The sequence below is a fragment of the Dermochelys coriacea genome, chromosome 25 (assembly GCF_009764565.3).
Source record: "Dermochelys coriacea isolate rDerCor1 chromosome 25, rDerCor1.pri.v4, whole genome shotgun sequence".
Taxonomy (NCBI): domain Eukaryota; kingdom Metazoa; phylum Chordata; order Testudines; family Dermochelyidae; genus Dermochelys; species Dermochelys coriacea.
The window spans coordinates 14490311-14508057 of record NC_050092.1 but is presented as its reverse complement, the minus strand read 5'-3'; the positions used below and the strand labels follow the sequence as shown (position 1 = coordinate 14508057).

Here is a 17747-nt window from a genome sequence, read left to right as displayed (position 1 = left end):
GCCACATGTGTGTGTTGAGGTGGATATGAAGCACTTGAAAGTAAAGTGATTCCCCCAGGGTCACTAAGCAAGTCAGTAGTTTAGTCCAAATTTCATTTTAGGATCTTTCTGGTGTCTAGTTCTTGGCATCATGTATGTTAAGTTATGGAGAGAGCTTAGTTCTTCTTGAACCTTTGAGAAGGGAGGAGTGAAGGGTGGCTTTGGTCTCACTGCACTCCTCATTTGGAAGTTAAGACCATTTTACTCCTAAAGGTGCCTCTGCAAAGCTTTCTACATTTATTTTTTAATAATCAAGTGTTGGTGTGATAGTCATGTGACTGTGTGGTCTGTCCCTTTCAGTTCCATTCCCATAGGGATTCACTTGAGTTATGCTTTGTATTAGGCTGCCCATGATGATGTAGAGCCCTTTAATTTAGGTTTTGTGATGCGTTTAACAAACCTGCAGTGCAGGTTAGGATCTGTTTTTCTTTTTCAAATGTATTCTTGCTAATTCAGTAAACTCCTTATCTGTGTGCAAGCTGTTTCATCACTTTATCTTTAGCCAGAAGATTGTGCAAAGAAGTGCGTGTTTTGGTAAATGAGCAGCAGTACTGAGGCCTGTCTCCCCTCCTCTTCATTCTAGTGACTGGAGAATCTCCTCCCAGCTTATCAAAGGAACTGACCAGCTCTTTGGCAGGTGTTGGAGATGTCAGCTTTGATTCGGATTCCCAATTCCCGCTGGATGAACTCAAAATTGACCCTTTAACCCTGGATGGACTGCACATGCTTAATGACCCAGATATGGTCCTCACCGATCCTGCCACAGAGGACACTTTCAGGATGGACCGGCTGTAGACTGAGGACACCATGAGCCTGGGAATAAAATTAGTTCCTGGAGCCCATCTGAACTGAAGAGTCCAATGGGTTAGTCATGTCCGATTAAAGAGTTACCGAGAGCAGTAGCTCTGTCATGTACAACATGTACAATGAGTAAAGCTTGTTGTTCTAAGCTTGCAGTGCTGCAGACCCCCATTCCCCGTTGCACCATAGTTTATCCCTTATCTACTCATTGCCATTAAATGAGTAAGGAGTTTGCATCAGCCTTCTCCCCTCCAAACCCCCACCAGCGAAGTCCCAGTGTAAGGTTGTTAATTTATCCTTTGCACTAGAAGGTGGTGGTTCTGGGTAGGTGATGAAGGTTCAGAATCAAGGGTAAAGAGATTTTCTTTGTAAAATACCACATCATTAGCATTTGATCATTGGCTGTTTCTGTAACTGATCAACAGCCATCTCCTTGCGAGACTGAGAGGGGAAACTCTCAGACTACTGACCTCTCACTAACTCTAAAGCAAAATGCCTGTATGGCCACCCTCTGGGAAACGAGGGAGGCTGTTAATTTTGACTCTCCCAGACTATTTTGTGACGGTTGCTTTGTAGAGTACAATGCTTCTCCCTTGATTGATATGCCATATTTGTTTTCAGGTTTGTTTCCTTGACTGTTGTCCAGCACCCACTGCCTGTTCGTATGCCCTGAGCAAACTCGTGTACTTGGCAAAGCAGGAAAGCGGCCTGGCAGCCCAGTGGGCTCTCGGTAGCCGGTTATCCAAAAAAGCAACTGTAAACACTATTTCTGGAGCCTTTTTCTTGTTTTAAATTTCTGAGCACACAAAAAAGTACTATAATTCATTACCTGGTGAGTGTGAAGGAGTGAGTGGAGCATTTTGAAGCCACTAAAAGTATATTGGTGGCGAAGTTGCAGAGAATTTTATTTTTAAATTCTGCTTCTTGTGTGAAATTCATATAGGCAACAGGAAGGGCCGTTGTGTAGCAATACCCAGCCCAAGTCATGGTGGCTATTTTTATGATTTTTTTTTTTGTTCTTGTTCGTTGCCTATTGAATATTCTGTTACTGTTATTTATGCATTTTTTTATTTAAGTATTTGGATATTAGAAAAGTAGCTAAACTACATACGGCCAATTGAAGCACTCTGCATAATACTTATACAGTACATCCTTTTGTGATTTTTATTCCAGAAATATTATATATAATATTTTTAACTAACTGGAATTTGAAGCCAGATGCTGACCAGAAGTAAGCAAACCCAGGGCAAGTCTGTCAAGTGTTTGCTGTTTTATATATTCACATTAGGGTAACAGGAACATACATATTTTTTGACAGGGTTACTGGCCTACTGGATAGGGGGAAGAAGATACAGATGTGATGGATCTTGATTTCACTAAGGTTTCTTGACAGATTCCCACATGATATTCTCATAAGCAAATTAGTGAAATGTGGCTTAGGTTAAGTTACTAAAAGATGGGTGCACAACTGGTTGAAAAACCATACTCAAAGTGTAGTTATCAATAGTCCGCTGTCAAACTGGGAGGGTGTATCTAGTGGGGTCCTGAAGTAGTCAGTCCTGGGTCTGGTACTATTCATTATTTCGTTAATGGGTTGGATAATGGAGTGGAAAGTATGCTTATAAAATTTGTGGGTGACACCCAAGTTTGGAGGGGTAACAAGCACTTTAAGGGACAGGATTAGAATTCAAAATGACCTTGACAAATTAGAGAATTGGTCTGAAATCAACAAGATTAAATTCAGTAAAGATAAATGCAAAGTATTACACTTAGAAAGGAAAAATCAATTGCACAACTACAAAATGGGGAATCACTGGCTAGGTGGTAGCACTGCTGAAAAGGATCTGGGGGTTATAGTGGATCACAAATTGAATGAGTTAACAGTGTGATGCAGGTGTGAGGGGGGAAAAAAGCTAATATCCTGGGGTTTATTAACTGGAGTGTCATATATAAGACATAGGAGGTAATTGTCATGCTTTACTTGGCACTGGTGAGGCCTCAGCTGAGTACTGTGTCCAGTTCTGGGTGCCGCACTTTAGGAAGGATGGTACTAAATTGGAGAGTCCAAAGGAGAACAGAAATGACAAGGGTTAGAAAATCTGACCTATGAGGAAAGGGTAAAAACACTGGGCACGTTCATTCTTGAGAAAAGGTGACTCGGGATCTGATAGTCTTCACATATGTTGAGGGCGGCTATAAAGAGGAAGGTGATCAGTTGTTCTCCATGTCCTCTGCAGGTAGGACAAGAAATAATGGGCTTAATCTGCAGCAAGGGAGATTTAAGTTAGATAGTAGGAAAAACTTTCTCGCTATGAGGGTAGTTAAGCTCTGGAACAGGCTTCCAAGGGGGGTTGTGGAATCCCCATCATTGGAGATTTTTAAGAACAGGTTGGACAAACACCTGTCAGGGATGTTCTAGGTTTACTTGGTCCTGTCTCAGCACAGGGGGCTGGACTTGATAACTTCTCAAGGTCTTGTCCAGCTCTACATTTCTATGAGTCTGGGATATTTCTTCTGTAACCCTGGAAAAAATCACTTGCTAATAGTGAAATGTACTGTGTCCTAGCATGCTGAGGCTCTTACATTCATAGTAGAGTACTTCTGTTAGTCACAGCTAATATTCTTTGGTACAGCACAGCAGAATGGTAAATGATTTAAAAAGCAGACCACCCATTGATTCTAAAATGGTGATTTCACTTAAATGTAATGGCTGAAATTGACATAGAATAATGAGTCCTAGATTCCTGACACTAGGTCACTCTTTTACAAATCTGAGAAATAGGATTTGCTGTTTACCAAGAGGCCAGTGCACTTGCGGTACTTGTCGGAGAAGTATAGCTGTTAAAATGTTGTGCTCATTGCACTATAGTCCTCCCAGTAAGAGAACCCACATACATGACTCTTCTCCTCAGCAGAAGTTAAAATTTACATTATTTGACTTGTACTAACAAAAAAATATTTGATTACAAATAGTATATTGAATATGTTAATGAAGGAATTACTGCAAAAAGAAAGAATATTTCACTGCAGCAGGGGCCGAACATCCAAATATATTTTTGATAAATACAATTTCAAATAAAAAAGCCTTCTTAACTTATATTTAAAGACATCATTTGTTTGTTTGTTTTTCCCCTTTCAGGAATGGTGTTTATTCTCCACCCTCTCCAAATCCTGTTCTGCTATTGACTGAGTTTGCATTGCCCTGTTTTGCATTTGGTCAACAAATGCATGTTAGAGTTTTTGTTTTTTTCCCCCAATTATGAAATTTTTTATCTAAAAACATCCCCCAACCCAATCACCCCACTCCCCAAAAACCTTTCCCTTCCCTTTTTTTTGAGCAAGGAATGTAAATGTCCATGGCAAAAGTGGGCTTCTTCTAATGAGTTATAGCTAGGTTTCTGTGTGCTTCCAGAAATCCATGAGGTGCTGTCCTGAGATGCACAGAGACACTGCTAAGCAGAATTACTGCTGGGATCTTATATAATGGGGATGCGTGTTTGCTCACATATTTGTGCCATTAGTTGACCATTTGCACTAAAAGTGATGTGGGATTTTTATTTTTTCTGTCTCATAGCTTTTGTGTAAGCTTCTTGTTAAAGAATGGTTTTCTTTGGTTCCCCTCCACATAATTGCAAAGCTATCCTGCATCTCCATTTATAATGTTCATCAACATTTAAGCCTGATGTTACGTGTTACTCCCAAAGTCTGCTTATGTCAGATTGCTAATGCTTTTTCAATTTAAAAAAAAAAAAAAGGTAGCTTTAAACAGGAGGTTACCCTAAAAGAACGTGAGTAATTTGGGCACAGATGATATGAAGTTCTTTGCTTCAAAACAGCCAAAGGTACAGTGTGAATGGAGTACTTTGTGCAGTTTACTTAATCTCCTTGACAGTACTGTTAATTCATTGATTAGATCTCTGTCTATATCAACCTCTTGTTCAGATGTCTCTTATGCATGTAAATCCTTGTCTGTGATCTATTTTTTTAAAACCAGAGTCACTTAAGAGTGAAGCATCCAGTTAGGAATTCAGACTCCTGACTGGATAGTTTTACAGGGAGATATCGCTAAATGCTACCTTCTATTTTTTTTTAAACTACATGTGTATATAGGAGAGCTGGTTTTAGACTTGTAAGTAAACATTTTAAATGGCCTTAATTTAAAAAAAATATAAACCCATCTAGATGCAATTGTCAAAAACAAAATGTGTGTGGGGGGGGGGAGGGAATTAGGGACCATCTAGTTAGGAGAAATATCTTTACTTTGTTTCAGAGTAGCAGCCGTGTTAGTCTGTATTTGCAAAAAGAAAAGGAGTACTTGTGGCACCTTAGAGACTAACAAATTTATTTGAGCATAAGCTTTCGTGAGCTACAGCTCACTTTATCGGATGCAATTTGTTAGTCTCTAAGGTGCCACAAGTATTCCTTTTCTTTTTGCGAATACAGACTAACATGGCTGCTACTCTAAAGGAATGCATCCGATGAAGTGAGCTGTAGCTGCTCACGAAAGCTTATGCTCAGATTTGTTAGTCTCTAAGGTGCCACAAGTACTCCTTATCTTTACTTTGTGTTTCTTTTCTGGAAGGGGTAAGAGGAGAGGAAGAGGAGATCATGGGAAGAGGAGATGATGAATGTGTATGAAAGAATGTGCTTCATCTCTTTAGCCCCAGTAGGGGGCAGGCTAGCTGCTTTCATTTTTAACCCTTTGAGAATCAGAGCGGTTATTTTAGTACAGTGTCAGTAACATTTCAACAGTTTCTGCACTTTGCTCCCTGAGAGAGTGGCTCGTTGACAGCAGCATGTGTGCCCTATTCTGGTAGAAGAATATTTTTCCTTTCCCTTTAAATCTGATTTTTTTAACAGTTGTGTATGAGTTTACATTATTTTAAACAATAAATGTTTAAAGTTTGAGTTCAAACACAGGGTGGATCCCCAGTGCTTTCAGAACGTAAGTAGATTTCTATTTCATTTTAAAGTTAAGTAGTACCGTTTGCATTTTCTACTCTGCTTATGAGGGTGGTAGATGTGGAAAAGCATTGGCCATTAGAATAAAGGAACTGATGATGCTTGCAGAGATACTTGTGGGAGGAGGGGAAGAAAGGACATTGCTTGGGGAAAAATAAGATGAAAAAATTGGAAGTATTAAATTAGATGTAATTTGTTTTTTAAACAGTCCCATGTCTCAAAGGGTTAATGTCCAAACATATACCTGCTGATTGATTTCTGTAGAGCTGCATTTTTATAAGAATTTCCCAAGACAGACTGTTGCATTTGCCAATACTTTGGGGAGGTAATAGGAGTAAACTCTCAATGTATAAAGTACTGTGATTTAAAAAGAAAAGTGAATTTCTGCTTTTTATTGCAGCTTAAGTGGTGGGCGGGACGGGAGAAGCTCTTTTGCATTGTATATAGTACTGACTTTGCATTCTCTTTAAAAATGGATCTGCACAGGCCGAGTTATGATACTTCTGTATGCTGCATGCATGGTTGACCGCAGGCAGCATCAAACGTTTGTCTCACTACTGCTTCTGCATGTTAGTGAACACTTCGCCAGCATTCTTTAACTGTGCAAAAATCTTTCCTGTACAGAGAACCTTTGCTTAAAAAAAAAAAAAAAGTGCAAAGAAAGATGTTGACTTTTAATTATGGAAGAAACTATTGATAATTTATGGACCGTTTTTTGCTTTCCTTTAAAACAAAAAATTGTGCCAGAGAATACTGGTGCAAACCCTCTTAACAAAGATGGTTGCTTAAAACTTCCTGCTAGGTGAATCGAGCCACACAAAGTTTGTAATAACTGGTACAGCATTCTTTTTGATTAAATTCCACTTCACAGTAAGGTATGAATTGTTGTTTCTTAAAAGCTCTATTTCTGTAGGAATGGTATTTAAGATTTGTCCTTCCCTTATTAGGATATTACTCAATTTGGAAACCACCTCAGTGTATAATATGGAAGAGGAAATCCCACTCATCATACAGTTGGTTAAAATGTACTCTGTGCTTTAAGGATGAAAGCATTTATTTCTTTGACAAATGGACCCCCTGTCACTGTGATGGCAATGTGAAAGAGCAATTAGCGTTTATTATATGTATATGTTCTCTTTTTAAAAAAGGAAAAACTTTGTAGTGGTCCTGTTATTTGTATTTTTCGTTGCTTACTATTTATACTGTGCAGTGTAGGCATGGATTGCATGTCAGTTTTCTATGCGGGCACCATGATGACATTACGATAACTGTGTATTATAAATCATTTTTACCTTTTTAAACAGAATCATTGTGTGGAATTTCTATACTGCAAAACAAAACACTACATTACATTAAGTACTATATTCATTTGTGTTATTTATTTTTTTTGTGGGTGGGAGGGGGTGGTTTTAACTGTGGTGTATATTGCCTTATATGTGGGCGTGACTGACTTTATCAAAATAAAGGCATAAAGGGGTTAATATGCTTACTGTTTTATTCAGTAATACAATGTAGGGCTGCCACAGAGGTAGCTTCAGAAAAGTATATTATACAAGCATAGAATGGGAAGCAGATATATAGTATATAAATCTTTATAGGACAGGAAATCCAGCTATGTGTTATAGACTACAAATAACAAGGAGGCTTAAAGTCACATGAGCAATTAAAAGTTTTTAGATGGTGATTATTATGCCAATCATTTTGTACTGAGTATTATCAAAGCCCATTCTAACCTGTTCCAGCACACCTAATGTACATTCTATAATGTTTGAGGAAGCTCAATCCAGTAAACGTTTTGGTTTGGATACGCCCCAAGAAATCTATTCTCCTGCACCCTGTTGATTGCAGAAACTTGACAGACGGTACAGTTACTTACCTTTCCCAAAGGTTGTTGCGTGTTTTCTGAGTTTGGAGTCTCAAGGATACACTGGAGCTGTGCATTGTGCTGTGGGTTGCTGAAGGCTGCAGACAAGTCAGGCAATAAGAATTATCAAAGAACGTAAAAATTGTATTTTAAAAGAAGAGAGCGAGAGAACTCCTGTTTGAGGCTGTAATTCAGTTTGCATGTGGTCTATATTCACATATTACAGAGCAACATATTAACCAGGGGCTTGTGTATTTAAAAACTGCTCCAGAAAATTGTCCCTAATACAAGACTTCTGATAATAGTGTTCTTCCTATGTGGCAGTTTGACCTCTTCCTGTACACCCCCCACACCTTTCAGTCTTCATTCACGTCTTCCTATAATGCGAAAATATAAGGAGGCATGTTTAAAGCCACAGAATTTCTCTGTTCTGTCCTCAGCTTTCAACTGCACCTAGAATCTGTTGGACTTCATTGTGTTTCTTTTTCCCCTTGAAGTAGTACTGCAGGAATGTACAAAGCTTTGGGGAGAGTATTCATGAGCAAACAAGTAGAGTAGAATGATGGCTTGCGGGGCCCACACTGTTGTGGTGTAATCTGTGATAATGGCTGTCGTGTTTTCAAATTTCTTTGCCATGAAGTAGTGAGTTTTTCTTCTAATTTTGTGTCCCTCTAATTTTCAATACTAAAAAATTAGTTCACTTGCATTTATTGATGCTTTCTAGATGCAAGTGAAGTGAAGAGCCTGCCTACTTGATGCCTGTGTTCACCTAAAGAGGCTGGGTAATACTAGCTCAGAGGTATATGTCGCAGGTCCTTCAGCCTAATATGTTCAGTGCAATAAAATCAAGGATTGAACAGTTGGTCTATTTGTTGTGTAAGGCTGAATGTGAATCTGTAAGGAGACTTCATAGAGCTGGAGTAGTTGTGCTGCTCTGGTAGAACCTAGTTGAGTTGTGAGCACTGGCCACGAGTCACGAATTCCTTAACTGCTGCGTGCTGTAGGTGCTTTTACTCCAGTTAGTGTGGAATAATTGTGGTTTGTATGTGGCTTTATTCTTATGTTGGATCGGGAAAGGAATGTGCCATTGAATTAGCTCTCTGACCACTGCTACAACAATATCTGCAGCATCTTGCCTTCACTCCAAGAAAGGCACCTAGTAGACACTACAGGAAAGGTGGTAGGTATAGTTAGCTTGGTGGAGATGAATTACATGTAACAACTCTCCTGATTTTCTCAAGCTATGACAGCCAAATATTATTGCTAACTATTTATGGGGGATATTTTTAAAGGCACAAAAGGTCTGACTAGTCACCCAGCTGCCATTGAAAGTCGGTGCGAATTGAATATCCTGTTTGCATTTGTTAAACTCCCCTTAGATGCACAGTGACATAGTAATTGGGTGCTAATAATTAAAACCAGAGTGGTTTTTAATGTAAAGTGTAATAGCAAAGTTTCATAATATAAATCCCTTAACTAGAGAGCAGTCCTATACATGCCATTTACTTATGTTCCAGCTTCTGCTGAAGAGAATGCTGGCCATCTCCTCAATAGTAGCTTCATTACACTGTTGCTCTTTCGGAGTGTACATCACGTAAATGAGGGAGAGACGTGCATAAATAGATTTGATTTAATTTTATCTTGGCGCTCTTTTTTTTTTTTTTTCTGGAACGCTGGATTGTATATTAAATAGCTACAGGAGAATGGGACAAATTATGTATGTTGAATTTCTGACTTGTAGTTTCCACCTGCTGGAGAATCAGCCAGATGATGTAATCTTAGGGTTTACTGGTATCTCTGAAGATCCTGTTTTCTGTTAAATGCATTTTAATCTGGTACATGGCCAAGCATTAATGCAGCATCATGATTCAGCGGAGAAAACATCTGTGGTGAGATCTTCTCTGTAAAAACAAAAATAAAACCTTAACATCTCTTAGCCAATCTCCAGCGATCTGCTGGGAAGCCATGTGTCCTGTTAAGTAGTACCCAGGTTAGCAGTGTCAGCGGTGTAGAGCTGGCAATAATTGCCTTGTTTGGTGGTGTTTCGCATTTGTTGTCAGAGTCCCAATCCAATTCTCAGTCATTATCTTAATGGCTTTTGTGTGTTCAGCTGCAGTTGACTGTGGAGCATCTGCACTGACATATGTCCAGGTAGGGCCTGGGCACTTGCTGAACAGATCTGCTATATCACTCAGTAGTGAAGCGCTTAGATGGTAGGTATCTAAGAGAGAGGAGACTTCAAAATATAACAACTCCTTTCACGCAACAATGTGATGGGGGAAATCAATATTTCTGTTGATGCTGCTATTTCAATGTCTGGTTTATCCAGTTACACAATTTTATGAAAGCTCTTGGCAATTGAAAGGTTTTCATCCTCTTTTGGAAGGAAAGTTGAGTGCTGGAGAACACAGCAAAACACTGAAGCTGTTTCACTGTGAACAGATCTGGCTTGTCCTGACTAATGAGAACTTGCAGTAGCTAATGTGATAGTGGCAAACTTTTAGTAATTAGAGCAAGAACCAAACACCTCATGAAACACCTCTTCTGGAGCTAGCAACAACTATCAGGAAGCTGATTTCAGAGTAGCAGCCGTGTTAGTCTGTATTCGCAAAAAGAAAAGGAGTACTGGTGGCACCTTAGAAACTAACAAATTTATTAGAGCATAAGCTTTCGTCTCACGAAAGCTTATTCTCTAATAAATTTGTTAGTCTCTAAGGTGCCACCAGTACTCCTTTTCTTTTTATCAGGAAGCTGTGACTATAGTGTCCGCATTTTTTCCTAAACAGTGTACTCACTGTAGTTTTTTTCATTTATAGGCATGTATTCAACAGCTGCTCAGGCATCGTGCATGTTGCAAGCAGTAGTAAATTCCTGGAGACCTCAAACGACTTTTCCACACCCTAGTGGCAGGGTGGAAGTGAAGAGGACAGTGTTAACTATTTTACTTATTAATTTTGCTTTCCTGCATGCATTATAACTTACAAATTTTTACTTTTTAAATTTGTTGAGGGTGTTGAATATTTCTTTGTAGATAAAATATACGGTGAGGGGTGTGAATGAGTAGAAGATAGCTCTATGGCCTGGCTTCAGGATAAAAACTGATCACAAACCAGATTATATGGCCAAAACATGGTACATACAGCAGCTGTGCATGGGACCATGCCAAGGATAGAGGTAGTCATAGCTTCTCAAAACACTCCCTTCAAACATTAGGAAACCAGAGTCCAGTAATCGCAGGAAGCCCCGTTCTGTGCCTGGGAAGAGAATGAGTTTGCATTTTATAAGTCACTAATTCTGCAGGTTTTGTTTTAAATGAGCATTAGATTTTGAATGTGTGCAATGCTTGGAAATCTAAACTAAATCCAGCAGACTCTGAAAGCTAATTATCTGTTTCAAATGATTTAGCTCTCAACTAGCAATTTTAGATTCATCTGTGCAGAAAGGAGTTTTTTTCTGAGCGGGGGTGCTGCGATTCCTCCCTCTCCATGAAGTAGATGTCTCCTACGCTGCCTGATTGTAAATCAGGAGTGGGCTGCAGAGGCTGGCACATTAGCATAAATCCTCTGGAAGAACTGAGAGTGCTCATTACTGAGTTAAAGAAGGCGTCCCACTCACACATCCACCTTGCAGGCTTGTCAGGCTGGGAAGTTGCTTCATACCTATAAAATCTGGCATGCAAACTTTGTGGCCAGTGGGTGTTGGAAGGTGTCATAGTTCTAGCAGCTCCAACTCCTGTTCAGTAGAGTATTAGTAAATGAAGTGAATTTGTTTAAAAATTCTATTTGGAATACAGAATCCTCTCCATTCTGTTGTCAGCACTCTTAGAAGTGAACAATTCTCAGCATGGAATCTGTGCTGGGGGGTAGAACATATGTAACACATCTGCAGTACCCAGAAGTGAGAGTACAGAAAGGCTCCCAACACTATGTGGGGGATAGGATGCTTGGGTCTGAGCTGTGAACCTTACTGCTGTGTTCAGAGTTTCTTCCTATAGTGTGTGTTGCAAGCCAGCATAGTCTAAGGCTTTTGTACAACTTTGTATGCGTGTGGGTGTGTGTGTTTGTTTAAAATGAGGTTAGATATGAAGAATTAAACAATTCTTTGAAGCGTGGCAGTGGTTTTCCTATGTTGATGTGTAGAGCTCAGTTCAACTAGGTTGAATGAGGTGCTTGCTCCATGTTACTGTATTTCTTTGTTTGCATTTTTGTTTAATATTAGGATCAGGGCTGGCATCTTTTGTAGTATTTTCCTTAGGTTTGTGTGGTAGATGAGTCAGAATGAGATTGGAACCGTCAGTGTTAAAATCAGTATGAGCAAGTTGGATGTTTAACATGCTAGAGAATGAGTGACACAGGCTGACTCATGATATTTTTCTGTTTGGCTGTTAAATATGTTTTCACAATTCTGTTTAATATCTGATATCTGTTTAAAAAAGGTCGAGTGACTCAAAAATCCTAGTGATCTCTCCCTCCCCCTTCCTTTCTTTTTTTTTTTTTTTTGGAGGGGAGAGCATAAGTTAAATTGGGTTTAGGGCTTGCAAAAATTAAGTTGCAACCAGTATTAACCTAAGCTCTCCCCTGCTGCTCCCATCCCCTTGAAAGTTTACATTCTTTAACTAAAGACAAGAGTCTGAGCCTCATCTTCATGCACTTAATCAGTCAAGAATGATATTCTGTTTCTCAGGGCTCCTAAAATCAGATGTGCAGATAAGACAACAAAACCAGCTTGTGATTATACTGAAGAAAATGCAGATCTTAAAATCACAGAAAAGAGCAATGGTAAAGGCCTCTTGGGTTTTTTCGCCCTAAACTCTTTGGGGAAGCCGATGTCTCATTTTGTGCCTTTTAAGATGCTGTCTGTTATCAACTCTTAAGAGTGAGTCCCCTTTGCTAGTGCAGGACTCTTCCCTACGTTATGGTCATCAGTAGCATTTTAAATGTCTCACGAGCTTTTATCTCTTCCATTTGGAGATTAACTTGAAGTCGAGAAAAAGGAGAGCACTGATTTGGGTCATCTTGCTTTGAGACTGCCATGTCAGTTAAATCAAATACAAATAGCTTGACTATGAGCCTTTTAAAAACTCACTCATGTGAATGTTTAATGTTAAAAAACATTCCCCAACATTATATATTAGAAAAAGTGCACCTACTGAATTCTGTCAAAGGGAATTGGTTTCTGCAAGCCCTAATTATAGAGTAAACTTGAAACAAAGCCTTTGTTTTTTTCATAATTGCTGTTAAGATTTTTCAATATCAACATATAAATCACCAGAAAAAGATGTTTATGGGGAAGATGGTGGTATGAAAGGGAAGTCTCCATCCTACCCATTGGTAGAGTGTCGTGTTTTGCCATGTGTAAGTTTGCTAATGTACATTTAAAAAAGATTAGCCTGAGATGTGTGCCAATTCGTGTGACCTTTTTCTGTTTCCTAAACTTGTGATACAAGTTGTTGCCTGAAAAGCTTAAATTGTCGCAATTGGGAGTAAGTGACAGAGGAGTGGGTTTCCTCAGATGGCAGGAGTTTTATATATGTAATAAATCTTAGCTAAATCTGTGGAAGTAGGGTAAGGCTCATTGGCCAGTTTGAAGGCAGTCTGATCTATCTTGGATCACTCTGGAAAGCAAAGTATCAAGCAATTTACTGAAAGGCTGTTGTACCTTCTGCTGGTTTTCATTAGAAACATGTCTGCTTTCAGATGATCCCTCTTACTCTGTCTTCTGAACTGTTCTATTTATACAGTAAATGAAGTGTAAGGTTTGTTTGTACATGTCCTATGGACTATTCAATCCAATCTTTTTATATTATGGCTTAGAAAAAAAACAATGGAGGGTGTTTCTATTTATAAATCTAGAGTAGGGACTCATTCCTGCCACTGTAATAATGGTGGGTCAGTATTTACATGAGACATTTTAGGGGTGTTAGCTTGAACATAGAAATTAACTGGTTTGAAATTTACCATACATGTGGGAAATTATTGATTAAAATCGGTTCTGGGTGTTTGGTAGTGAAGAAGAAGAAAACAAGTAGTTAGTAGTTGTCTTTATGCTTTACATAATACCACAAGAGTCTCAGTTTGAGAGAGAAAAGTAGTTATCCAGCCTAATTGTTGGCCTAATTATTGTTGGAATCTGGAAGAAAATTAAACGTAAGGAAGATAAGCAGGTAGAAAAATCTTCCTTTACTTGCAAAGTAGAAGATAAATATAAATATTGTATATATAAAATATATAGTATTTATGGGACAAAGTATTGATGGAAATAGGACTCATTTAAACCTTTCTTTACTTACTAGATCCTAAATATTTATGGCATGAGCATTTATAAGCCTAGATGATACATGGTATATGTATATAAATATATATATTATACACATCCAGATACTGTTTGGTCAGCATTATAAAGCATAGCAATTAAAAATATTGTATTTCAATCCGTTCCAAGTAAAAGGTCAGTAGATATCGGAGTTTTGTTTTCTTCTGGAGGGAATTGGAAGTTGTCGTTTTTGTTTTTATCTGAGTGGGGTCCCCATCTTTGATTGGATTCCTTTAAAAGAACTGCAGATCAAATGTGCATAGGAAAGTACTTATGAAGGGAAGGTTTGATTTCAATAAAGTTAAATCCAGCTGCTTCTGGCAGCTTCTCTCACAGACTGGCAGCTAAAAACAACTTCATGTAGTTCAGAGTTTGGGGGAAAAGAGTGTTGGATTTATGTATTTTCAGAGACAGTATAATATACTGTTCTTTACAAGCTAAACTTTTCTATCAAAATAACTTGTGGATTATTTCACTGATATATGCAAATCCTATATTCAGCTACAGCTTTGGTGACCCAGGAACTCTGGAGAAATTGTCCCTGCGACATAGAAGTTTAATTTATTGTGCTTTTCTATAGGTAAAGTGGAAAACTGAAGTTGGCTTTAAGTGTTTGCAATCTGAGAAATGATGTGAAAAAGCAGCTCAACTAAATGTAGATTCTTTTCAATCCTTTTTGTGTGAAGGCTTTTGTCTTTGTATCTTTGCATTATTTGTAAATGAAATGTAATAAAGTTCAAATGGTTTTTCGTCTCTGGCTGCTCAGCTTTTCTTCCTTAATAGTTTTCTTACTGAAGCTTTTTAATGTTAAGTGGTTTAAAAAAAAACAGGAATATTTTCATAATGTTTACAAGAAACCATGGAGGCCAATCATTGTGGCTGGCTAACATTATGTCTGCTGATGCTTTTGCGGGTATGCAAACTGACAATGATCTAGGTAATGAAATCCCAGCTTCAGGATGTGCCTTGTACTTTTAAATAACAAGTCTAGAAAGATAAAGCATTGTGTTAACCCTCAACACTTAAGTTACTTAGAGAAGTCCCCAGTCCTCACAGCACCAGTGGTAACAGTAGAATGGTCAATCATGCCATCTTTTCAATGGGACTATAGCCCAAGGTTCTGATCACTTGTGGTTATTGACTATCCTGTGGTGCTATTTGTAAATGTTGGGTGTCTAATACTGGTGTACTGACCAAATTCTGAATCAGGTAAGTTCTAGTTGACTTTGCTGAATTCCCCCTGGCAGTTTTATGGAAGGTGGTGGCATTCTTTTGCATTTCCTGATCTAACTTGTTGCTGCTGTGTTACATTGGGGTGGATGTCTTTCTAAAGTGGATTCATTTCACTAGTGGGAGAATGGATCTCTACATGTCCTTCACAGCTCAGCAACATGTGAAATAGATAACCGGGCAAAGACTGTAAGATGTCTGAAAAGGTTCTAAAAAAGTTGCTTTGTGAGCTCCACACATTGTATTTCAATGATCCGTAGATAAACTTGAGCCCAGTCAGGACATTTTCCCAACTGGCAGTGCCACAAACTCCAGCTGGGATCTAAAATAGTTACCACCACAAATTAGCAGACCATCTTATTACCAGTGTATAGCACAGAATTACACCCAAGCTCATTCTCCTACAGCTGTACTAACTCTGCAGTGCTAAATGCAGGAGTGTCAAACGAAGTGAGTTGGGGTGGGGAGGGGTTGTGGATATAACATGAATGGGAGTTGGATAACTTGGTTTTCTTTCCTGGTATTGCAGAGTTCCTCTGTGACCTGGGCCAAGTCACTTCACCTCCATGTCCTACTTCATCTAATATGTGTCTAATCCCTTATGTGTAGGTGAGTCATGGGATGTAGCACTTATAAACATTAACGAAAGACACAATTTTAGAGCATTATAAAGTAAGATGAGGCTGTTTTAGAGTCATTTTTAAGCTATAACTGGACTTCAAAAAAAAATCATGTAAAAGTTCGAGCAATTTGCTTGGTTGACCCTTCAAGCGTACGCCCATATCCTAAAAACTGGGTGCAAATAACAAATGCAGTGAAACCTGCTATACAAGTTGGTTGTTAGAGATGTGAGAAAGGTATGGTCAGTGGTGAACGGGGCAAGTTTTCTGTTTGTATAACAGAGGTAATCCATAGTTGGGATATGGTGACTATTTAGCTCTTGAGAGAGCTATTACTGAACCTTCCCTGGAAGGAATTCGCCTTCTGTTACATTTTGATTTATTTCTGTTTGTGAGTGGAAAATTGATGGAGGTTTGGCTCCAACCAGAATTCTGAATGAAGGGGCAACAGCACTCCTGTTCTTATATTGATGAGATGTAGTTCTGGTGGGACTGTTTTGCATGAGGTGTGTATTACCTTGTGAGAGAATCTATCCCCGGTATGACTGGAGGAACACGCACATGTCCTGTGTGCATGTAAATGAAATGTGATTTATTCTTTTGTGACAGCAATCATACTGAAGATGTATTTAGCTTTTCAAAGGAAGTTGCGGAATCCCCATCTCTTGAATTGTTTGAAACCAGATGGGACAAAATCTTGATGCATAGAATGGTTTTTGAACAAACCTGCACTAGGTCCTGCAGATGGACTGACAGGCTTTCCCTTCGCTGAGGTCTTGAAGGATCATTTCTTGTTGAGTTTTTAATTCCTGTCCTTATGCCTCTTTTCCTGCCCCAGCACATTTTGTATAGGGATTTTTAAAAATGATTTAAAACTTTTAATTCTTTGTTTTGGAACATTACTCATCTGCATTTTGTCCTCTGGTAGAAGAACAACTTGTTTGGCTATGTGTTTTCTTGGTAACCTTAAAGGGAGGGAGACACTGTCAAGAAAACTTAATGCAGAAATCCCCGTCCTGTTGTTCATTTGGCTAGAACAATGAAACTAGACTCGGCAGCGTCACTTTAGGCTCTTTGTACGTGGAGAGGAGGAAGAGGAGAGTGCTGTGTGATTGGCGACCGCAGTATTATTGCGGCAAGCACTAGCCTGTGAACTAACTCGCTATCCAACATTTGCTGGGTTATGTGAAAGTACGCAGGGCTCTGCGAAATTGATGTTGCATTTTGGATGCAATATCATTCAAATGCAAAAATGTGTCAGACCTGGGCTCCACTAGGTGAGTTTTAAAACTTTTGGAGTCATAGCTCAGTGCTAAAGAACATTCTGATAAACTTGAGGGAGAGAACACATCTGTGGTTCTTGCAGATCTGAAAACTCTTGTGCTTGGCTACATGATAACACTGAACAGCAGAAACTACACATGATCCCCATGTACCTTTTCAAGGAATGGCTATACTAAGAATGCCCAGAATAGCATAGTCAGAAGCAGGGTATGTGTCCTGTCCAGAAATGCTGGGCTTGCGATCTGCAGCATTCACAGAACGCGGTTCTGCAAACCTGAGTATTGAAGCATTGATTGATCGAAGAACCGCTCTCTCTGCAGTGCTGGGGCCGCTGCCAAAGGTCGTGTGATAAATAGGGGACTGAATACTACATCCATTGTTTTTCCTGCAGATTTCAGTCTTTGCTCTAATCCTTCAGAAAAGGAAAAGTCATTCAAAGGGGCATTCCAAGATGAATATACTTGGCAAATTCAGCCTGATGAATTATCCTGAGAGGGAAAGGTTGTATCCTGCAGTGTTCAGTACTTGGTTTTCTTGTCACTAGTCTAAGTGTTTGGGAAGTGCTCTTATGGCTCAGGCTTACCTACCTCTGAAAATAGCTACAACTCCCACATGTGGTGGAGTGGAAGAATGTG

The 17747-nt window shown here is 39.0% G+C and overlaps 1 protein-coding gene and 1 long non-coding RNA gene across 6 annotated transcripts in view; both read left to right on the top strand.

Annotated features, from left to right (window-relative positions):
* CRTC1 (CREB regulated transcription coactivator 1) overlaps window positions 1–4616 on the top strand; it is a 72919-nt gene extending 68303 nt beyond the window's left edge. For 3 of the 5 annotated variants that reach the window (XM_043502685.1, XM_038383901.2, XM_038383900.2), the window contains one exon: window positions 623–4616. In XM_043502685.1, the coding sequence (XP_043358620.1) occupies window positions 623–834 (212 nt within the window). In that variant the 3' untranslated portion in view covers window positions 835–4616. The remainder of the gene's footprint in view (window positions 1–622) is intronic. The other 2 variants (XR_006277020.1, XR_006277019.1) reach the window with 1 other exon arrangement.
* Window positions 4617–5392: 776 nt separating this feature from the next.
* Window positions 5393–17747, top strand: part of LOC122457481 — a 65353-nt gene continuing 52998 nt past the window's right edge. The window contains exon 1 of the long non-coding RNA XR_006277021.1: window positions 5393–5785. This is a non-coding gene — a long non-coding RNA (uncharacterized LOC122457481). The remainder of the gene's footprint in view (window positions 5786–17747) is intronic.